The sequence below is a fragment of the Scomber scombrus genome, chromosome 4 (genome assembly GCF_963691925.1).
Source record: "Scomber scombrus chromosome 4, fScoSco1.1, whole genome shotgun sequence".
Taxonomy (NCBI): domain Eukaryota; kingdom Metazoa; phylum Chordata; class Actinopteri; order Scombriformes; family Scombridae; genus Scomber; species Scomber scombrus.
Genome location: NC_084973.1, coordinates 19,789,554 through 19,814,150, shown reverse-complemented (window position 1 = coordinate 19,814,150; position 24,597 = coordinate 19,789,554). Strand labels below are relative to the sequence as shown.

At 42.8% G+C, this 24,597-nt stretch overlaps 1 protein-coding gene across 1 annotated transcript; it reads right to left on the bottom strand.

Annotated features, from left to right (window-relative positions):
- Positions 1 to 2,641: 2,641 nt before the first annotated feature.
- Positions 2,642 to 24,076, bottom strand: LOC133979353 (zinc finger SWIM domain-containing protein 6). The gene is made up of 14 exons (XM_062417865.1): positions 24,043 to 24,076; positions 23,160 to 23,516; positions 21,035 to 21,183; positions 19,470 to 19,620; positions 17,572 to 17,751; positions 16,868 to 17,041; positions 16,594 to 16,740; positions 16,102 to 16,248; positions 15,076 to 15,336; positions 13,852 to 13,987; positions 8,377 to 8,534; positions 8,051 to 8,214; positions 6,421 to 6,502; positions 2,642 to 6,300 (listed from the first exon to the last, which is right to left on the bottom strand). The coding sequence occupies exons 1-14, from the start codon at positions 24,074 to 24,076 to the stop codon at positions 5,435 to 5,437; spliced, it is 3,006 nt and encodes a 1,001-aa protein (XP_062273849.1). The 3' UTR covers positions 2,642 to 5,434.
- Between the last annotated feature and the right edge of the window lie 521 nt (positions 24,077 to 24,597).

Here is a 24,597-nt window from a genome sequence, read left to right as displayed (position 1 = left end):
GCCGGGCTGATGCTGCAGGCTGTGTTGAAGAAACACTATGATCCTTTTTTGTGATTTTGTAATGATAGCAAGCTCGAAGCACCACAAAGGCCCTGGACCTTTTGCAGAAAGAGGTAATATTCACACATAGACTGCACTCTCAAATACCATAAATGTTCAGTCTGGGCTTTTCCTAGATACATAGTTTGACTGTAAAAGTACTAAAAAGATTATTAAAATGAGAAGATTTTGCAGACAGGGAGAACTTGTGCCTTGATGAACATGATACTTTCTTTGTTAAATCATCAGTGCAAAAGATGAGAAACTTTTTGAGAAAATATCTGATTCTTTGAGTCATGTCAAGCTTCTGCTCATAAAAATGTAAGGAAAGAAGTCAGCCATGACTGTTAAGGAGCATTTGGAAAGAAGCATGCAACCACTTAGCCTACAGCGGCTTTGGAGCTCTGTTTATGCTGAGGATGAGAGCGGGTGGACACTATGTGGATATGCTGGATTTAAACAAATGTTTTATCACTCTATGAAAAGTATACACCTGTGAGATCTCAAAAATATCTTTGAAAACACACCTTTCTGTTGAATAACAAGTGAAAAAATAACATAACTAAGGCTTGTGTGTGTGAAAATGGATGTAGCAGGTAATGACATCACTGACTGGGGTGCGTGGAGCTTGTTATCAACACTACACAACAGCTTTTTTATGGTCTGTGTGTTTCCTGGTTGGAGAAAAGACTTTTCAAACATAGGGAGTGAGGTGGAGCGGGGGGGCTGGGGGTGGGGGTGGGGGTTGGGGAAACATGATTTCTCAGAAACAAAGTTGAAACAATTAAATCTAGTTCAGTGACTCTGATGCTTTAAGAGAGTCCTGTGTTCTTATGTTGAGAAACATTGATCCCTGTCTGCAAATTATGACTTAAAGTCTAAATCTTAAAGTAAAGATAAAAATGCAGCATACTGTACATTTTGCTTTGCAGCATTCACCTGCCATTATAATCTGTTTTACGCAGCACATTTGAAACTCAGAAATGCTTTTCTTTTTATTCAGCTTCAAAATTTGCTTTCTGTAGGTGGAACTTTAAAGCATAATAGATCTACAGTTCTGCAAGAAAATGTCAAGTCCTTGATGTGTTGTAAAGCCATGGCACAGTGTGTGTGTGTGTGTACGTGTGTGTGTGTGTGTGTGTGTGTGTGTGTGTGTGTGTGTGTGTGTGTGTGTGTGTGTGTGTGTGTGTGTGTATATATATATAAAAGAGAAAGAGGAGAGGGAGTGAATGCTCCAGATAAGAGTTTTGATGGTGATGGTGAAGAAAAGGGCTTTTGGCATGAAAGGGGCCAGTCTGTGATCATGATGTCATTAGAAGTATACAGTGAGACAGACCGGAGGAGGCTGCTGTACTGCACTATACCCGAGGGATGTCATTACCAACTGGAACTGAGCAGGGACCTGAGCACAGGTCAGACACACAGGAAGTGTTCTCTCACGCCCGCACATACACACACAGGAACAGGTGTACGCTTATTCGCATGGATACACACATGCATGAGCGTGTTTTTATGCTCAGACGCACACACTATTTCTCACAGGCAGGCATCCATCACATAACAAATGGACAACTTTTGTTGCTAAACCTGACGAATTCCTCAATATCCAAGTGGACACCTCTATGGACAAATGTGCCTCATTAATGAGCGCACACAGATGGAAGACACACACACACAGACACGTGTGCGGACTGAGGGCTCATGCTGTGCTAAGTTGCGGTGTGTATACCGGTGTAGCAGTCTGTGCTTCATTACTGTTCACACACAGACAGTTGCAGTGTTTTTGTGTCAATGTTTAATGAGGGGCTGGGAGTCGGGGGACCTTACTGCTGTCAGGAGCTCCTGTAGTCTGGAGCTACCACCTGTTCCCATTCATTCCCTAAAGGCCTTAACACACACACACACACACACACACAGGAAAGATACATGCAGATACACAGAAGCATGCAAACAAGAAGCAGCATGCACAAAAACACGTCTACACAAACACACACATGCGCGCACGCGCGCGCGCACGCACGCGCACACACACACACACACACACACACACACACACACACACACACACACACACACACACACACACACACACACACACCTGACAAACTACATACACTGATTTAGTCATCCTGTGGCACCACAGTGTTGGATGCATGTAAACAGGTTATTGTGGTTGGCTGAGCCTGGCTGCCTGACAGAAGCTACAAAGACCATGGGAATATCAATTGATACATTTCATATTCCTCGTCAGCTCGCCGGGATGACAGCGTGAAAGCTGCTGCCAGCGAGAGTGATCCCTCTCTGCCTTCTCCTGACACCGCTGCTTGATGGTGATCTGAACCGTCCTGACTGATTGGCGCTCGCTGATACGCCGACCAACGCACGCCTTCTAGCTCACAGGCCGCGTCCCATAATGATCCATGACAGACTCTCTGAGACAAAGGAGAAGCTGTAAAAAAAAAAAAGAAGAAAAAACCCTGTGTTTTTTTGTCAGGGTGCAAAAAACTACTTTGACAGGACATGAACGTACATTTCAAAAAACTAACTTTTATTAAAACAAAAACAAAAAAAAACAAAAAAATCAATTATTGACTCATTAATAACAAGATTATAAAACAGTGATTTAGTTACATAAATAAATTGATATCGGTGTATCAAATCTTAATTTCATAAGCATGTATACATGGGTCATTGTAATAAATAAAATGGGAGAGCAGAAGATTCCTACACAAACAAACAAACAAACAAAAAATAAACTAAAATAAAAACAGCTAGAAAGACTCAGAGGAAATTGTTTCTGAAGAGAACAAGAGACACTGGACAACGTATTTTTTCACCAAACACACGTGAGGAATTGCTTTGTTAAAGCATGAGTTACACAGCCATTCACTTACTAATTAAGGACACTAAAGCTGGGACCAAGGTGGGTTGTCTCTCACCTCTTAGAACGCGTTTGGTTGTTAGATAGATCTCCTGTTTGGTTACTTTAAAGCGTTAAGACAAGGCAAGAGAAAAGGCTGCTTTTATCTTTAATGAACGCTAGATAGAAAAAGATGCACAGAAAAGAAAAAAAAACTGATATAAAGTAGGTAAAAAAAGGCAAGTAATGATAGGACAGCTGAACATTGCAGAGGAGACACCGGAAATTGTGTGGTGTTAAGTGTACTGATGGGAAGAACTGAGGAGACTGATTTTCTTTGTCTTAGCTAGATTGAACCTGTGCATAATTGTCTTTTACTTTACTGATAAGGTTTATATTACTACAGAATGAGGCAAACTTCAGCCAAGAAATGTCCTTAGATGCAGGTAAGGCTGGACACATAATACATGATTTTTTAAAACCAGATTCATCCCCAATTAGCTCCTGTATAAAGCACATTATAGTTACTTCCCATAGGATTCCATGGAAAAAAATATGCTAGGACAACAGCTTACATGCATAATTAAGTACTTCAAGAAATCCTGTATTGTGTTTTTCAAACATTTATCGACCAATGGCCTCCTTCCCTCTCTATGCTTCAGTCAGCAGGAATGAAGTAAGACAACAATGTTTCTCTCCGTCATCACCAATTTGACTCAACCTGCGTTTTCTGATGGGATCCAGCGTCTCAAGTATGAACACATGCGGCCCCATGAGTCCAAAAAGCCCGTTAACAAGCTCAGTCTAGTCCTTCTGATATGTTCTGTTTTAGACAAAAAGAAAAATAATAAAGAGAAGACAAAAAGAGAGAAAGAGAAGGAGAGCGAGAGAGAGCAAACTACAGCGGCTTCAAGTATTTCACATTACATAGAATACTCTGTATAAATTAGTTAACATATACTTTCAGATCCTCCATATTCAGACATATACTATGGCATATATACAGAGTACAATAAATGCTCGCTCATGTTGTGTCATGTTTTTGTCTTTTTTTCCTGTAGTCAGTCGTTCATTTGTTCCGCCTTTTTCCTGTGTAGAGAAATCCCTGAGAACGTTCTGGTTGACAATTACTGAAGGTTCCACACAATGAACTATAACAGTAGAAAGTCTAATTTCTATGATTCACATGCACAGAGGGAAATGACACTGGCCTGTTCTGAAGATACCGAACAATGGTGACTATACTGTAGAGATGAGAGGGGGACTGACATACTGACACGTCTTCTGCGTGCGTTGTCGCCAATTTTTTTTGGGGTGGTGGTGAAAGTACCGTTGTGAGGGCAGTGGCGTACAGCAGAGCTGAGCACAGAAGCACTCAGCAGGAGTCTGACTCTGTATATCTCCTCATAACCTTGGTCTTGCTAGTGAAACTCCTGTTTAATTAACACTGTCAGCTATCACAGATGATAAATATCATGATAGCATAAATAAACTGGGAGCAGGTTCAATACCGTATCATGAGGTAGTCGTCTCCCTCTGGGTATCTGCTTCAACTAGAAAACTTAACGATATCAGTGATTTAGTCCAATTTGGGCTGTTAAAAAAATCACAGCTGTGCTGCATTACATTAATGTAGCAATAATACTCATTATCTTTGCCTAATGTGCCGTCACTGTAGAGCCTGCATACTGTCCTCTGTCTAAAACAGGTCCTCATTATGGAGGTGGGTGAGATTACAACAATAACAACAACAACAAGAGTTAGCATCGTTGTGTGTAATGAAGCAAATGCCTGGGACCCAGAGAAAACTAATGGCTGCTGAAGTGCTGCTGCTGCTGCTACTGCTGTCTGGAGAAATGCTGATGGCGGCTTTCCGTCAGTGCTAACCCAAGCTGTGCCGAGCTGAGCCGAGTTAAGCTGTGCAGTGCTGCCCAGCACCCACAGGTGAGGTCCTGGACAAAGGGAGGTGCTCTGTGTGGTTTAAAGCCTTAGTTTCTCTTTGAGGATGCCGAGACGATTTTTTTTCTTCTTCTTTTTGTTTTTGTTTTTACATGAGCGCTATTGTAGAAGGGCTTCAGCCACTTGACAACATATAACTCAATATACACTGAAAAAGGGAAAAAAGATGTTTTAAATCATAAAAACTAAAAAGGAACAAAAAAAAAAGCCATTTCACTTTTCATTTTCCTTTCGCACACATGTAGAGAAATACACACAACATTCACAACGTGACAAATTTCCTCTCTTCTGAAAAATAAAAACACTTCTGTACACATAGTAGTAATAATATTATTAATAATAATAATAGTAATAATGTTTATAACAATAACAACAGCAAGAACAATAATACCGCGTGTGGCTCTGTTGATTTTTTTGTCATCTTTTCCTTTCTCTTTTTGCTTCATTCTACAAGTCACATCCCTCTTTTCACTTGTCTATTGTATAAGTCCAAAAGAAGTTCAAAAGGCAGACTCAAGTTAATAGAAAAGTACTAGAGTGGGAAGGGGGGGCTTTAGGCTACCCCCAGCCTCACCCTCAGCCAAACCGCTCCCTCACCAGCATCATTAGTTTCTTTTTGCCCTTGTAGATCTGTTTCAGGTTGTCTATGAACTGCGTGAACTGAATGTGTCCGTCGTGAGCCATCATGAAAGTCTCCCGGGCCTTTCCCAGGAACTCTATGAACTCGCTGTAGTGACGCGGGCTGATGTGTGTGAGCCGTGAGTGTGTGGTGTTGATATAGGCCCCAATGGTTGCGTCCAGCAGCTGCCTGAGCGGCGCCTTGTCCAGGGACATCAGCTTCCCAGAGTTTCTGCGGCTGTGCAGCGCCGACACCATGCCCGGCGTGGTCAGTGTGCACCGCCGCAAAATGTCAGATAGCACGGTGGCACACTTCACGCTCTTCACCACCAGGGGGATGACGGCCGCCAGCTCATTTTTCCCTAGCGAGTGGCTGAGCGCGCAGGCCCACAGTACGTCGTTGATGGCGGGGTGTGTGTCCTGGTTGTAACTGAGGTTCAGATGAGCCATGGCTAACGTCGCCAGCTTATAGGCCCTCATGGGGTAACCGCGGTGTTCCATGTAGCGTGCTATAGTGAAGAGCTGCGTGTAGCTCATCCCTGTCGCCGCTGCATCCAGTACAATCTGGTAGGCTGTCTCGAAGGCAATGTGGTCCTTTTCACAGAGTGTGAGAGCGGAGAGGGCGCAGTTCTGGGGGTCCTTCATGGCACACTGCAGGGCGAGGGTGCGGGCGGATGAAGCCAGGTTCTCCTGCTGGTGGCAGTCCAGGTGGAGGCGTACGATAGTGCTGTTGGACATGACAGTGGTGGCCACGATACTTGTGGCTTCTGTGGGGGTGAAGAGGGTGAACCAGCTCTGCATGATGCTATCCAGGGCGTACACTCCTGACACACACAAAAAGGAGAGAATGAAGAAAAAGTTGGAAGTGAAAGCAGCATAATCTGCACACGATGCACATTTTAAAACAACCAAAGATAAACAACTAAGTTGCCTGAGTCACTTACCAACTTCAGTGGCACATGTGACTAACCAGCGCACCATTTCTCTCCTCCTCCAGTTTAATGTGGATAGAGTTATTCTCATCACCTGAGCAAGATGGAAAAGAAAAGATTTACTTCAAACATGAAACTCTACTTTTCAACAAACTGTACAATAGGGCTGAAATATCTATTTTAAATATATCTGGTTCAAAACTGAAGCTCAGGGACTATGGGCAAGGATTTTATTTCATTTCCAACAACTTTTTTTTCTGTTTCCCTTTGCATTTGTATTTCATTCTGGCTGAGGCACACAGCAGCTATTATGACGACAACCCTTTAAGCAAATGTTTAAAGTAAATACTTAAATGATGAAAAGTATGAAGACATTAAAAAAACACAGCAGTGTAGTCTGTCCATGCTCATCTTGGTTTACTACAGCAATACAAGCTCGCTTACCATGTTTTAAAAAGCACAATAACACACAATACCATATACAGAGTTATATTTTAAAAAATCCAACTTGGCATTCAAATGATACAAAGTAGAAAAATCTAATTTAAGAATTTATCCAAGGAAAATGTACCATTAAATTAAAGTAGTTGAGCTATCACATGAAAATAAGTGAAGTAGCTAAAACATAGTGACAGAGGGAGGCTACACTGTGAGCGAGGTTCAAAACAGTTCTGATAATCATCATTTTAATATGTGAGCTTTTGAAGCTAAATTAATTGCTTCAGGTTCAAAGGCAACAAAGAGCTCTTGCCTGACCTGCAAAAGCTTTACCTTAACGTAATAAATGTATTTCATTTGGCAAGAAAAAAAGTCATAAATGACCATCATAACTTACAGTATATAGGTCAGACATGTTTCAGCCAACTAGTTATTGAACAAGACAAAACAAGAAAAACAAGAATTATGTTTCTCTGTCTGTAGTTAAGAATTCTCAAATCAATCTCAAAAATAAAAACTGAGCACAACACAAGGCTGGTCCTTCACCAACACCAGCACTCACACTCCAGTCTAAGGTACACAAAACATAGACGCTATAAAAGAAAGAAAACAGTATTAAGGTCCTTTGAGTCATATTTAAACCCCTTTCCAACATTCAGACATGTTTATCTTTGCAGAAAGCGAAAGGATACACAGAGGTGGATCTGTAATAGTATGTTAGACATCTCATGGGAGACTTGAGGTCTGGTGATTGCTCTGCATGGTTGTATAATGGCTGTGCAATATGAAGCCATTTTGCAGGACGATGAGCGCACCCTATAGTGCAAAAACTGTTCTAACATGATGTGCCGATATTCCAAGATGACGAAGCAATCACACATTTTTAAAATATTCTAGTTTTACAGCATCAAGGTTTCATGAACACAAAGAAGTTAAATTCTGCTTACAACCTCTCAGTTAAACAGATCTAAACATAAGTGAACCATTATGGCAGCCTCAAGAGCTGTTAATGTTTTTCTCTAGAAAAATGTTCAAATATCAAATGAACAAAAACTCAGGAATTAGTTTTATAGAATTTAGATTTTTAAAACAGCTTAAAAAATAAACAGTGGCCTCATAGTGAATTGGTATGGTTGGTACAAATCTGCAATATTAGTACCACAGATAAATGAATCACCCACACTATGTGGGTGTGTCTGCGTACCTGCAGTCCGAGCTCCAGAGACACTTTGAGCAGTGTGATGTCAGGCAGGGTGTCCATCAGAGTGGCGATCTTGAACGCATCCTGTGCCAGTTTGAAGATGTGAGACGACGAGTGAATGTTTTTCTGGATGGACTCCAGGACTGTCTCCAGCCTGCGACTGTCACCTGGGAAAGAGGGGGAACAGGACAGGAATGCTTTAGAACAGGATCCAGATAATTGACGAGATCACGGAAGAGTTAGTGTGCTAACGTGTTAGCAGCATACTGTAGCATCTTTTCTGAGTACTATATGTGTTTGTGTCAGTGTGTTTTTGTACATGTCAGCACCTTTGGCAGCAGTGAGCATGGTGGAGGCCAGCTCACACTGCTGAGACTCTATGTGGCTGAGGGTGAACCAGCGCGGGTAGCGGTTGGGCACCACGGACACGATGTGGTGAGGTCGTGACAGGTCACCAGATGAGGCCGTCGATTCCAACACCGGCAACCTGGCGGAGAGACAATATTAGAATGATAATGCTTTTAATGCTTCAAATAAACGTATATTTTACACATTAAGAAGAAAAACAGTGTTGGGATTCAGAGAATGATAATCAGAGAGACACCAAGAGTCGCCGAATGATCAAAATCACACTAAAATTACGTCTTTCTTCATACAGTAACGAGTAGACAGACAAAAATACTGTAAAGACAGAACAAGTCTTCATTATGAGTGGTTTGAAAAGTGACTTCAAAATGAAAATGACTTCAGTGATCACAGGGGGATTACAGTTATCCTATCCCTGCAATTTAATTCCAACCTAGTATTTAATCACCTAGAAACCAAGGTATAATTAGTATTTTCTTCACTCTAATTGGTCATAATGAAGTCAGAGCCATGCAACACCTGCTAGTGGATGAAGGAGATTCTCTAGTTCCTCTCTCTCTCTCTCATTATAATAAGACAGACAGGGCCAGGTCTTCACCAACACCATGAGCAAAACCACCATTACCACTGTGACCAGCTCATCTCCTATTCTGCTTCGCTTCTCTTCCCTCCACTCCCACCTCAGTTTCAAAGGTCTTCTTTCCTTCAGAAGACAGCACAACCTGGCCTTCTCTCAGCCAATCACAAAGCTAATTGAGTCCACGGGGAAATTAAGGAATTCACCTTCCAGCCTCGTAAGGCTGGACACACATCAAACAAATGCCGACACACATGAATAAAAAGCCAGCGCACGCACACACACACACACACACACACACACTGAGACAGACACACACACCTGCCCTTTTGAAAACACATCAAAGCAGTCCAGTAAAAGCAATGTGATGCTAAATGCCAGTTTCAATTTCAGAGCAAAGTGCATGTGATACTGTTGCCACCTGAGTGAAGGCATGTATAAAAACAGCCTCTTCGTCACTCAGTTTTGCCCAAGAGGGCACAAGCGGGGGCTTGTCTCTCGGAGAGAAAAGGTGACAAAAACCCAGTCGAGATACGTGTGAGTGTGAACACTGACACTTGGTGTAAAATGGAGATGTTTGGAAGCCCTAGCAACAGCTGGGTTCCTTCCACACACATCTAAAGAGCTGCTAAAAGCTCCCACCACACTGGGGACTTCTGGAAGATTCCTGGGGTGTAGCAAAGCAAAAAAAAGGGCCCTGGGTAAAGATGGAGGCCTCATCAACATTCCTGTCTTTGTTTGGTTTTCACCAGAGAGCCAGAGGCCTCCATTGGATGGGAGCTTGAGAGGCCTGGCCTGCTGAAAAATAACCTCCTCAAAATGTTGGGAGGAAAATCCATACTGGGCTATTGTTCCATGAGAAAAAAAAGATCCTCATGGATTGCTGTGAAGCATTCAGCACAAGTACAGTAAATTCGCTGCTGCAGGTGCGTTTTCATTGAACACCTTGTAAACGACCATAGAACGGTGCATGCTGGCTGTAAACATGATCATCTTCTCTGCGCAATAACACTACACAAACTCTCAAATCAACATCAAGTGTGCTTAAAACATCAAATTAAACTCGTATTTCTTTACAGCGCAGCCTTATAGTCTGGATATAAAAAATGTGCATCAATGATATATAAAACACAAACAGAGTGAGCTGAAAGTGGCAATCAATTCCCTGTGCGAGGCAGTGGGAAAGGGAAAGGGAGTCGGGGCAGCTCTGGTGTCAAACGGGTCCTGTGGCACTGTAGCACCCTGTCACATCTGAAAGAAACACAGCAGCACGTATCGCACCAGAAATATTCAAGGGCGACGGAGTGAAGTGAGTCTGCAAGGGACCACACTAGACAGACGCCATATAGTGAGGGGACACAGATGTGTAGAAACCACTGATGGGTTGTAGTTTCAGTAGGATTATTTATGGAACAGTAACACATACTTTTTTGCATATAATTGCATATTTATACACAGGAAGAGTGGGATGCAGACCAAGAAGTGAAAAAAGAGGAAGAAAGAATATTACGTTGATAAAAAGCAGTCCAGTCAGGTTTTACCTAAATCCTGGGGCCCTTTTGGGTTTCTGGTCAGCATCACCATGACTACTGACCTCTCTACCTCATGGTCCTTTCCCCTTCTGACTGTAAACACCCTTCACTTCCATAATTTATCAAGCAAACATCTATCAGCTAAGCTACACATCCGCTGGAAGACCTCCACTCTATACACAAACTCAAAGTTGGAAACCTTCAGTGTGACTGCTCTGCTGTCTGACAGGAGTGACAGGAGGTAACCCCCCAATTTTAGTTCACAGCTCTTAAGTGCCTAGCATGCTTGAAAATGACACCTGCTTTGAGCAGGCACTGTTTTTCTGCACAGCATCAAAACGGAGTCACCGTCAGGTGAAAATCTCTACATCCAAATATCCACTTCTCAGTATTATAAGAAAATTGTCTTATTATAATTAGCTTGACCTTGGTTTTTTAATTTTTAAGAAGTGTCAAAAGAGTTTTATGAGCCCCAACAATAGAACTTTATCTGACTCAAGCATGTAATCCTTTAATTGAATTTAAAACAACAAAAACAAAGAATGCAGCAGAACCCTTTTCATGATGCTTGCTCTATTGTTTTCAAGTGGTCTAATTTTGTAAGACTATTATGATTATGTGTGTGTGCATATGTTATCGCATGTTTGTAAAAAAGAAAAAAAAGAGTGAACACTGATGGCAACTTGAATTCTGGGCATCTTTTTTTATGTTTGTCTGGCTTTTTCATATGAATATGCATGATCACAACAGGAAAATATTTAAAAAATATGTGTGTTTTCAGGGGGATTACATGTAACTGTGATGGGCTACACAGGCTGACCCAACTTAAAGAAAAGTGGATGTCAGCTACCTGCAGGTGTCATTACTATATCGTGTCTTAGTTTATCCTAACGCTGCAGTTATGATAAACAGTGCTATATATTCATAGATTACAGATTATGCAGAGGATCAAAGGTTGTGGATTATAGTGAGGATCTACATTCATTAGCATTGGAAGACTGGTATCTCATATGGAAATCTTATATGATAACAAGCAGTTGGGATTTGTCTCCTTGGCTTCCAAAGAATCGAGATAAGGACGGTCTCTGGAGAGGCAGCGAGCTGCTCCTTCTGTGGCTTTTCAAAATTCAAAAACTGGGCAGTTCGAGAACCAATAGGCAGTGTTTTTTGTGTGTTGGCCACTCACACCAAGCCATCGCACAGCATATGTTGCTCTTCCATGCTTTAATTAACCTCATCCACAGCGCATAAACACACACACCACACATATGCACACACACATACTTTAAAATACTTCATTGGATATGCATTTGTGCATGGAGCCAGCCTGACTTCCTCTCATTTAAAAAAAGAAAAGCTGGTTTGAAAGAAACTGTGAAAGAGAACAAGACAAATAGGGAAAGCAAGTGGAAAGTGAAAAAGTGTGTGTGTGTGTGTGTGTGTGTGTGTGTGTGTGTGTGTGTGTGTGTGTGTGTGTGTGTGTGTGTGTGTGTGTGTGTGTGTAAATGAGCGAGGGAGCTAGACTTTCTCTCTCTCCTTGTATCAATGATAGCGTTATAATGGGTCCATTAAAATAGCCCTGGTTCCTTTACCTCCTCCTCTATATTTAACTGTCCGCCGTCCCGTGGGAGTGGGGAGGTATATGCTATCATATTACACTACGCTACATTACACACATTCATTATGTGCTGAGTAGACACCCCTGGCTCCCAGGAGCACCCATAAGTGGCCATATTATTCTAAATCGCCGGTTTCACACCACAGGAGTGAGGATGGAGGAGGTGAGGGGAGGAAAAGGAGAAGGTGAAGGGAAGTAGCAAGGGAGGGAAAGGAGAGGCTGACTCAGGGAAAATAGGTTTGAGACACGGGTTAGAGGCAGGGAGGGGACAGGCAGTGACTGGATGTGCAACCTAAAAACCACACAGACCCTAAATAAAAACTCCAAACATGTTGTTTTGGTTCCACAAGCCCATTATTTCAATCCTAACTGGTTAACTGCAGGAAGGTGTGTGCGCTGTGTTTGCTGTCCTTTTGTTCTGCAATCGTCCAACTGTGACACTTAATGGTGTAAGCCTGAAAAAAAAACTAATTTCCCATTCATTCATTGAACATTTGCCAGTTTTTCAGTGATGGACTCAGAGGCTTCGCTTTGTAGAAACACAACAAACATCTTCCCCGCACTGCCCTGTCCCTGTTGGCCCTGCGAGTGTGCCCTGTATATATGTGTATGTGTGTGTATGTGAGTGTGAGTGTGTGTGCTTCCTACTCATTACAGCCACACTAATTACACTCTCATTAATGTAATTAATATTCACTGATCCAGCTCCCACTAGTCAAAACATCAAAACACAGCAGCGTAGACTGATTAACACACATACACATGTACACATTGTCCACAGATGAATACACACAGGAACTTAATATAGAGAGATCACATGGACAACGCACAGTCAAACCCACAAACAGGACAGAGTCACACACTGACACAATACTCTATAAGGTTCCTGTCTGGTAAAAACCTCCAAAATCTTCTTATTATAACCCAGATTTAGTCATGATGACTTTAAAGACTGAGAAGTCTTATACGACAGAAATAGGGCAGGTCAGCACAGATATCTTGTTATGTTAAGCTAGAGCTGGAATCTGAAACCTGAATGCTGTGTGCAAGATGTTAAGCAAGTGATGCACAGTTGGTTGGGCTTACAAGAGGTGTAACTTTTCTGATTTTAAGTTCAAATTCAAAGATTTGTAGACACTGTCTGCATAGGTCATCTGCATCATTATTAAAATGCACTTCAGTACGCACATCAGTCAGTGAACGCATCACTGTCTGTCCTCAGTTCAGTATGTTGTTGGTTCACAGTCTTGTGTTCAGTTCAATACAATATTAGGCTTAATAGCTCAGTAGCCAACTATTTGCAAGAGAGTTATCGAACCATGATAGTTTCTGTGGTTTTCAATGATTTTTAGCCACATACTGTGAATCATCGCTGAGCTGAGAAGGTGCTCTTAGTCACCAGTGAGGGGAGCTCCACTGCTAAAAGCTACTGATTTGGTCAATGGTGATTCAGTGCAGTCAGTTCAGTTTGAAGATTGAGAGATGAGATTTGTTTGTACTGAACAGGCTTTACAAAAACAGACATGTTTGGAGCTGACCACTGCAATTTTCATTTCATTGGAATTTTTAAAAGGCTCCATTAGCCCGAGTTTGGGAGGATTTTCTTAATCCAGGGATCAGCAGGAAATTATTCAAATGAAAGCCAATAAAATCTGGTCAACAAAGTTTTGTCATTATTATAGCCTCATACACACAACTTTAGGGTACGTACCTCATGGCTCTCAGTGCAATTTTGTACGCTAGTTCAGCGTCGTGAGGTAGGAGAGAGGTAAAGAGATAGCGGGCGAAGGTGTGCATGGGAACACTCTCTCTGTGGACAATCTCTCCCAGACCAGCATACGGACCAGCTACACCAAAAAATACACACACAAACACAGAAGAGAGGAACCGTTATTACTGACAGATGAAAGAGGGGGAAGGAATGAACAATTATCTGTCTCATTAGGTCAATACATTTTATGGTATGGTTTTGAATTTTATAGGATATACAGTAAAAAACAGAAACAACTGCGTATTTATTCTGTTGTATAGTGACTTATGCTTATTTATGTGGTAGTAAAGTTATCTGGTCTATCTCTCCCAGCCTGGGAGAGCCACGCGGCATTTAAACAAACTGTGACGTCAAAAACCATATGGTCGTGTGCAGACTTGGCCCTGCGCTCTCTTCTTTCCCTCCCCCTCTTCCTCCTACTTCCCCTCGTCTCTGGTGGGTTATTTTAAACCCCAACAGGCTCCTAAGCCACAGACCACATCACACAGTGGCGCGGCTGCAGCCTCCAGGGGCCCACAGAGGCCTCAGAGCCGGGTGCTCTATTAGTAACCGAGCCAGAGGTGGGTGGTCGTGTCGGGCCAGGCAGGGCTGGGCTGGGGTTTGGGTGGGGACTGGAGTGAAATTTGACTGGGCTGGGCCGGCCAGGATGTGCCACCCCCCCCCCCATCCTGCTCCATTTCCCATAACCAAACCCCAGCCGTCGCATTCTGCTCCAGCTCAGTCCTGTAAATGTACACACTGTTGTGTGTGCACGCATGTGTGCTGACACAATACCCCTGGTGTTACTGTGTAAAGAGCTCATTTTGGTCTGGCCTGGGGCAGCTCAGCCTCTATTTGCACCACAAAATGAAAGGACAATAAATAGTGAGACAGAGTCCAATGTGTTTTTTCCTGTTTAAGCAAGAATGTGCAGGGCTGTTGTGTGGGGGGAGAGACATGACAGAGAGGAGGTCTGAGTGTGTGTGTATTATACATATTATATATATATATATATACTGTATATATATGTGTGTGTGTGTGTGTGTGTGTGTGTGTGTGTGTGTGTGTGTGTGTGTGTGTGTGTGTGTGTGTGTGTGTGTGTGTGTGTGTGTGTGTGTGTGTGTGTGTGTGTGTGACTGCTGGGAGAATAAAAGCCGAATAAGGGTGAAATGCTGTCTCTCTCACCCTCTAGCAGAAAGACAGCCTGTTTTCGGAAGATTTTGACCAGGGAGTCGTCCAGTTCCACTTCCTGCAGCTTGGCCAATAGCTGCTCTTCATTACGGCACACCTTCTCTTGCGCATACAGCCCGTCGGGCATCACCCGCTGCTGGCCTAAGCCAATCAGAGCCGTCTCCACCGCCAGCGCCACGTACGATTCACCGTCTCCCAGCAATCGCTGTACGGGCATTCGCTGGAGGTCTGCGCGACTAACTACACTGGAGCAGTCTGTGAAGAAGACAAAGACGAGAGCTGAAACAAAGGAACCTAGGTGGCATAAGGTGGTAGTCAGTGTTATTCTCTGAGGTCTGGACACTAGATGAGTCTGTCTCTTATGGAAAACTGCTTTGTCAGTCACACAATAGATCCGTAGCGACCATCCAAAATAAAGATTAACGCCTCAGGAGCATTCCTCTGTTCACTGCTCCAACTCAGAGGAGAGGGCTATTTCTGTGAGCAGAGGAGGCGATGAGGGACGGAGAGATCGAGGAGCGTGGGGGAAAAGCATTTAAAAAACATGAGAGGAGGCATGATAAGATGAGCCAAAGAGACTGAAGGTGAATTTGCGCTTAAACTGTGCTTTAACATGTGCATTCTAATGTAAACTGAGAAGTACAAAAAATCCTGAAAAGTATGGGGTAAGTCTGTCTTTGCCATCTCATGTCAAAAATAAAACATACAGCATATTGGAAAATTAAATACGTATAAAAATCTGTGTATAAATAAACAAACCTTTGCATTTTTTGTCTTAAATGATTACAGCCCTGCTAATTTTATAAAATGCTAGATTCATTGTTTTGTTTTGTATGTGGTAGTATGTACATGTATACACAGTATGTTATTATATCGTATACAAATCATATGGTACACGTATGTGACACAACACAGTTTAATCTTCTTGGGTTTGTGTTGGCTCAGACTTTTTTGTTTCATATGTTACCATAGTACCAGAGCTTTATTAAGTACATGTGCAGATTTGTTTGTCAGCAGTACCTGAGAGGTCTAAGCACGTATTCGAGCCCTCCTCTCCCGCTCGTCCAGACTCTGTCAGGGTGCTGAACAAGGTGCCGATGGGATCCAGAGGATGTCCCACCCAGCCCTCCATGTTGGTGATGGAAGTGTGGCCTTTATGGAGCAACTCTGTGTGACAAGGTGGAGCACACAGGGATGCAGTTGAAGGACAGCACAGACAGAAGTAACACAATGTCTTGCACTTTGAATCACATATAGTTTCTGACCTAAAATTGCCAAATATATTCAATGATCTTCACCCAATACAACAACTAAAAAGAGGGGCTGCACTAGGCAAATGAACAAGTTCTTAAATCAAATCAAATCAAATGAATTAGGACAAATAATACAAGCTAAATGTTATTCTAACAACAACAACACAACCTTCCTCTCTATTTGTTTTTGTCAGTTTCTTTCATACTTTACTACTACTTTATATTAAAAAAAAATGTACACGTTAAAAACAAGCTTCACCTTTCTTGTGCCGGCGGAAATGCTCCAGTTGTCTCTGCTGCTGCCGTCGTAATGTGTTCACCACAGCGATGGCCAGTCTGAGGGCTTCTCTGGGGTAACCGTGTGAACGCAGGGCGTCCACCCTTGCACAGGCCGTCGGAACATGTTCTGAGAAAATGCCAAAGTTTTAACTATAATCATCTCTCCCTGTGTCAGTGTGTTCCAAGTCCAACTTGCTGCATGTTAACAACCAATCTGACACTCATACACCTACACACAGTACACACAGACTCACCATGCCACAAGGGCGAGCCACGTGTGTCAAAGAGAGAGCCCTCCTGGTTGTCATGGTAACAGTAGTTGGCATAGAGGTCACTGGCGATTATGTGCTGGAGGTGTCGGTCCTGCCAGTGCAGGTCACAGGCCTCAATGGCCCGTGTGAACACAGTCCTGTGGGGGCGCATCTCTGCTGAAGAAGAGGTGGAAGAGAGGCGGAGGTGAGAAAGGATTTAATGCTCGATCACCTTCACATGGGGAGCGAAAGGCAGGCAGGGATAATCAGCTAGCCCACTTGCATGGTCATTTGGTTGCTTTTTTGGCTGAAAAGTCCATGCATTATCGTATTAATATTAATAACATGTTCATTTTTGGGCATTAGCATAATTACTGTAAACAAACATAACCATAACCTAGAAGATTGGCAGCCTGCAGCAGCTTCTACGTGGCAGAAAATCTGCCACTGTTTTCATCTGAACTAAGTGAAGCTTTCAGCGTGAATGAGCTACATGGAAAAATCCTCTCCAAAGGATTGATCATGTTTAGTAAAGCAAAAGAAATACAAACGCATGCAGAATGATGCGAAGAGTAATCTTCAATATGCATGAGATCTAGTGATGTACAGATGCCACATTTAGCACTTCTCACCTTTTCCAAGGTGAGACATTTTATTACAAAGTAAATATGTTATTGACAGACATACACAACTTGTCAATCTCTGACCTTGGTTGCCATGGGCACCCTGAGGCAGTGAGTGGGTGAGGTTGGGCAGCTCGTTGCCGTGGTTACCGTCCTCCCAGGGGCAGACATCCACGCTGTTCCATCTGCGCAGCTGGCGCAGCCATGATGACTTCTGCTCTGGCTTGCAGTGGGGGTTCAGTACAATGCACATCCACAGGGCACCTGGACACACAAACAGAAATACACACACATTTCAGTCACCTACCCTACCTTACTTCCCAGTGATGTAGGCAATGAGTCATGCAATGCAGGTGTGTCTTTTGAGATTAAAAACTCCTAAACACAGCTATCTGGCAAGATTGAAAGCTCGAGGCAGTTTTCAAAGATGTTGCAGCAGTCATAACATCGTTGCTTTTACTTTTAGAGCACATTTTGTGTGCTGCCGCCCTCTTGCATTGGAATACAAAACTCTGTGAAAACAGAGAGCTTAACTAGTCCCGAGGCAGCATGGACTGCACACACATCATTTTGGAGTAAATTGGAACAAACAGAATATGAAAAGTGGCTAAGTCTCTTGGGACGCAAGCACATTCAGGGATTTTACTCTCAAGACTGCTGGAAATATGTACACTCCTCAGTGTGTGTGTGTGTGTGTGTGTGTGTGTGTGTGTGTGTGTGTGTGTGTGTGTGTGTGTGTGTGTGTGTGTGCGTATGTGTGTGCGTATGTGTGTGCGTATGTGTGTGTGATTGTGTTTTTCTTGTGCATGTGTGCAAAGGCAGGCAGAGTTTAGGAGGAAGGACGAAGACAAGGACGGAGACAGAACATGAAGAGTGTAAAAGAACACAAAAGGTGCAGAACAGAGGGAGAGCAGGAAAAATGGGGAAATAGAAAATTAAATGGGAGCAGAGATGATTTGGACGAGGAGACATGGCTGAGGACAAGTGAATGAGGTTCAGCTTTGTGTCTGGAGGAGAGGAGTAGTTGCAGCTCAAAAAGAAAGAAAGACAAAAGAGGGGGAGAGAGAGAGAGAGAGCGGTGCCGAGAGGCAGCATTCACCACACATCAGGGGGAGTGATAAGGACTTGAGAAGAAGGGTTTGAAGTGTGGACTTCAAAGAGACCGTACACACACTTCCAAAAATACGTGGGATTGAAACAGATGAGATCACTGCGCTGTCCTCACAGAGTGCAGAACAAGACCAAAGGGAGAAAACGAAAATCATCATCGCCAACAACAGCGGCATCAACCAAGACATTAGAGGGAAACAACAAAGGAAGGAGACAACGCGGCTGCTGTCCTGGTGACGGGCTTGTTGGTTTTGTGTTTTGCAAGAAAGTGTTTTGCTGTAGGTACAGTACATCTGTCAGAGGAACTACACACCGTATCAAACCAAACCACTGCATGGTGAGCAGCACTCTGTCACATCGACTAAATATATAATGTGAGGCGTTTGAAAACATTACGAAGGTCATAATATTTGGGGTTTTGATTTGGTGCGATGTGCGGCCTTAAACGGCTTGTAATTCACAAAGACACTCTTGCTGAGCTGCCAAACCTGCATTCACAGTCAGGGGGAGAAGACTGGGCTGTCAGTGTGTGTGTGTGTGTGTGTGTGTGTGTGTGTGTGTGTGTGTGTGTGTGTGTGTGTGTGTGTGTGTGTGTGTGTGTGTGTGTGTGTGTGTTTGTGTGTATGTGGGCTGTCTTGGAAACAAAGGACAAATAAACAAACGGGGAAAAAATATGCGTGTGCCTTTGTGTCGAAGTCTGCGTTCGATCACCCACCTTGCTAAATCTGTCCGTGCCTGCGCATACTGGGAAAGATGTGTGTGTGTGTATGTGTGTGTGTGTGTGTGTGTGTGTGTGTGTCTGTGGATGTGTGTGTGTGTCTGTGTCTGTCTTAAGTAGGACAATTTGTGTGCGTGTGTGTTTCCCCACTCACCCAGCTCATCCCAAAGCTGTCTGTACTTGTCGGTCATGGTGGTGCCCTGCTGTCTCCACAGCGCCAGCCGAGGGTCGGCCATGAACTGTTCTGTGATCAGTGTTAACATCCTCGCTCCATTGGAGTCACGCATCTTCAACATCTCCCTCACCTAGAGGAGCAGAGAGGAAGAGGACAGGGAGGACGGTTACATACGCACCCGCACACACACATGTGGTTTATACAAACACATGTCAAAATAGGACTGTGAATACACAAACACACACAGGAAAATACTGTAAAGCCCAGGATTTCTTCTGGGTTGTTTTGTATTGTGAAAATGAAGAAGCGTGAAAACTGAATTTTAAAAAACATTACAAAAATTTGAGTGAAAATTGGATTTTATAAACACTATTTTCAATGCAACCACACAACTCTTTCTCTTAGAGGGGCTCTGGGGAAAACCAGCAACTCTGTTTCCTCCTTATTTTCTCCTCGCTTTCTCGAACCGCAAGATTTTCAGAGTTGCCCTAATCGCAAGAGGAGCCCACTTATTGTAAACTACGGTGGTCAGCAACTTCTTGCAACAGGAAAAACAACCGCTTCGGTGGTTCAAGTAAAACTACTTTAAACAGAAATGTTCATGTTAGAAATTCTCACTACTTTTTGAGCTAAAATCTATACAAACAAAACAAAACAAAACAAATAGAAACTAAAACAACCCACAAATACATTAAAAAAATATTTCTAACTCTACCGCAAAGAGGAAGAACAGCAAGAACCAGAAAAGGCCACAGACACAGGATTACGTGTACACAAATCTATACACAGTATATGCGTTTTGTGATTTGACGTGTAACGTACAAATGTATATATTACTCTCGCTGTGGGTTTACGAGCATGCATGTGTGTGTGTATCTGCACAAATATGCGTTAATCAGTGTGGGTGTGTATGCGCTGAAAAAAATTATAACAGGCATCAAAGAGCGTGAAGCCGAGAGACATTCTAAAAGACGGGCAGGGTAGATGATAATGGCCTTGCCTTGCGGTCTTTACATAGCACACAGCGCATTAATGCTGGCCTCACTTTGCCACCGTAATACCAGGCAACAGAGCGAACATGCACACATCTCTCATGTAATCGTTTAATCGTGGGTACAGAGTAGAGCAAGCTTCCCCTCTTTCTATATCTCTTTCTCCCTCTCTCTCTCTATCCTTACACTTTCTTGCACTCCATCCTGCAATTAGCTCCAGCTAAAAGGCAGCATGCTACTTTTAATGTATGTGCCAATATATACAAGTTGTTTTGTCTTTGAACAGAGAAGGGCCTCTTTTCTTAAGGGAATTGAGGAGATTACAAGTGAACTAGAGAAAGAGAGAGACTGAAAATATTTATCAACAGGATGCAGAGGGAAGGATGAGGGTGAGACTGCATTTTTGTGTTCTTGTAGAGAGAAAAGAAACCTACGGGGAGAGAGGTTAGAATGAGATGTGTGTGTCTTTTGCGGCCGTGGCAGTGAGGGTTGGTATGTGTTGTATGTGTGTCGTTATGTTCTGTATGTGAATGAATGCTGCTGGCTCCTGACCTTGCTGAAGAGCAGGTTGAGCTGCTTGCCCGAGCCGTGGTATCCTCCCTGGGACAGGAAGAGCTTGACTTGCTCCTGAACCTGCTCCTCATCCAGATGCCAGCAGTTCTCGTCGTCCACACTGGCCCCTGCTGTGGGGTCCGGGGCCCCTACACACAAACACACAGAAATCAATATGGATTAGGCCACTATATTTTCATCATTGTTGCCCTGATAAAATAAAGTGCTGGACTACTATTACAGAATTATATATTCATATTAGAAGCTAACATATTTTGAAGGCAATAATAAATAAATAATGTTTAATGTGAACTTCAAACCACTGCACACCTTTCTGTTAACAACCACAATTTAAACCCAATTCTAACCTTAACAAAAAGAGCAACCATTAACCTTCAAATTACCAGGTGAGGAAGAATACTGGCAAAATATCAGAGAATTTAATGCCCATTTTTACAGCTGTGAGGACTTATAAATAAATGCAAAATACACTGCCACTGTCTGGAATAGCATATAATGTAGAAATTAAACTATTTATCAGTTAGTTGATAAAAATGTAAGTTGATAGTCAAGCAAACATGTCAAACCTTATGGCTGCAGCTTCTCAATTGTGAGGATTTGCTGCTAATATTAGTCATTAATTTATTTAAGGATGTTAGTCAGATAAACAAGAAACATGGATGACATGAAGATGTCACTCTGGGCTTTACTGTAGGAAATTATACCTGGCATTTTTCACTGTTTGACATTTTATGAGATTCATCCATTAAAGCAAGAAAATCATTTTCAGTTGGCTTGGTAATGAAAAAAAATGTTAGCTGCAGCCGTAATACAGTGTTACTCCTGAAAATGTGCACACTGCACTGCAACACGTTACATTCACAGATGATTTTTCAGCTTATAACAAACAATTTTAAGCACACCATTAACAATGCAAGCAGAGACGATTTAGAAACCAGCTGCAAAGCGTCCGAGGCTGTAGAAAAGAAGAGAAAGACTGCAACTATAATTCAACATGAATAATATGAATGTGACATATTTTCATGTAGTCTACCATATCCATTTACACTATTTACTGTCTCAGTTATTATACTTTATTCAAGTGTATTTTATAGAAACAACCCCACAGCAAAACTAAATTTAGGAATCTGTTACTCATCATAAAAAGGAATGTTATAATGTACATTTAAATATAGTGAATCACTGTTTAAACACACACACTTTGATTTTGAAAGGAAGTTTCCCAAAATTGTAAACAGTATGCCACTTTCGTTATCCCTCAAAACTTAACTTGTTTCCCAGAAGGAAAATGTGAAAGACATAAAGATCTGAAAATATACACTGTATGCTTCTAACCCCCAAACTAATTAACTGAATAGGAGCCATTCAGTTAGATGCTTTAATTCAGATGGCATGTTTCAGTTCTAAAGAATTATTGATGGAGGGGCGACAAATCAATAGGCTGTCAACAAAAATGTCTCAATCACAGCAGTTTGTCTCTTTATCGCCCATCTGACTTGTGTATTTATTTCTGTCCTGCATTCTCCGATCTTTAGGTTCCTCTCTCTTTCTGGGTAAGGTCTTTCATGGCTTCTTCTGTTCCATGTTTTCAATGGTTTCCTTTGCTGTGTATTGCTTGCCCTTGAGTTTCTATCTCTTATTAGGGTAAGCAGCAAATACAGTATTGATAACAGGAGATATGCACCTTTCTTTATCTCTCTACCAACCTCTTCGTCTCTGTCTCTGTATCGCTCTCGCTCTCTCTCAGAGGTAAATAACAGGTCTATAGTGTTGATTAGAGGCACACAGTCTCTCCTTTACTGCCTGGATCTCACTAATGAGTAACATTGATCCTGCCACACTTTACCTTCATCATGCAGTCAATACACGCATACATGTAGAGGCAGGAAGACACACAAACCAACAAGATCACACACCCATGACCTCACTGACACACACACACACACACACACACACACACACACACACACACACACACACACACACACACACACACACACACACACACACACACACACACACACACACACACACACACACACACACACACACACACACACACACACACACACACACACACACACACACAAAGACCTTTCCTCACCGTGGACCTGGTTGATCTCCGAGTTCTGTGACAGAATCTCGTCAGCCAGTTTCTGCGCAGTAGGCAACACTTCGGTGTGGTGGACCGAAATCAGATACTGGACGAACTTCTGCAGCTGGTCTCTGCTCATCTGGAACAGGGTCTCTGAGATGGGCAGGTGCAGTTTGACCTGCTCGGGCTTCCGTACTCTGTAAAGCGACAGAGCCACCACATGGGCACAGTAGAAGATGTCTTTGTTGCCGCAGGTGCATGTTACCGCCGTGATCTTGCAGCGGTCGAAGCTGACGCTGACGCTGCATACGAGCTCCGGGGACGAGGGCGTGGCAGGGTCCGTCACTGTGCCGCTCAGATGGAAACCTGGGAGGGTGAGAAATAAAAGAAAAAGTTAAGTACCGAGTATGTAAAGACATCAATGACTGCTTTATACCTTCCTTTCTGTTGAAACTATTCGGCAATTAACCACTTCATCAGTGAGAAAATTTAAGTAATTTCTCAAGCAAAGATGGCTACATTTCTCTGGCTTCAGCTTCTTGAATGTGAACATTTGCTTCTTTTTTTTCTTATATAGTAGTTCATTGTATATGTTTGGGTTTCGGACAGCTTGTCCCACAAAAAAAGTTTAAACTTAACCCTAACCTGAGCAACAAGACAAGACCAAAACAAACTGTCAGTCAGAAAGACAGAGCTGAGATCAGGCAACTATTGTGTTCCCTGCATAGCCAACAACTGGGCGTTCTACCGAAGCATCTATTAAATAAACACATGAGAACTGGATGACTTGATCAGTTCAATGAATGTACCCTTTAGTAAATGACATTATGGAAGCAATCTCTCTGAGAATGAACACAGTGAGGACGGAGTTTACCAATTATATGAAACAGACTTAGCTGGCCGCAGGCACCTGCCAAAGGCCCCATGTTCTCTTGTCATGAGAGCATGATGATCAGGACCAGCTGCAGTCCAATGTTGTGACTCTGAGCGCGAGAGAAGGAGCATGACAGAAATCTAGATGCAGGAAACTCGGGTGGAGGAATTGAGAAAGAGATGAGGAAGTGAGCAGCGAGGGGCGGCTGTTTCAGTATGAATAATACAGCCCCTTGTTTGAATATAATGTTTGATCTCTCCTGACTGCGCTATCCGGAGGCGCGGCTGGTCATTATGCAAGTATGAATATGAATGAGCAGGGCGGGTCCTCGGCAGTTGCCTAAAACACACACTGATGAGCATATGAAAGAGGCAAACGTGTGCACACACACTGAGTCGCAGCATGAGATCATGCATTTATTAATAATGGGAGTGGTTAGGAGAGACAGAGAGTAGCTTATGAATGCATTTATGTGCTCAGGAGACATGTCTGAAATGCATGTGGACCAGGCAATGACATACATCTCTTACATATGTTTATCAAAGGGCTGAATGCACGCATCGCTGTGATATC

What these genes read in the sequence shown, in the direction of transcription:
- LOC133979353 (XM_062417865.1), bottom strand. Translation starts at nt 24,076, where the DNA reads ATGGGGCCTTTGGCAGGTGCCTGCGGCCAGCTAA. An exon ending in GGAGATCAACCAGGTCCACG is followed by an intron (nt 21,184 to 23,159) that starts GTGAGGAAAGGT and finishes GTTTGTGTGTAG; the next exon opens with GGGCCCCGGACCCCACAGCA. An exon ending in CACATGTGCCACTGAAGTTG is followed by an intron (nt 6,301 to 6,420) that starts GTAAGTGACTCA and finishes TGTGTGTGTCAG; the next exon opens with GAGTGTACGCCCTGGATAGC.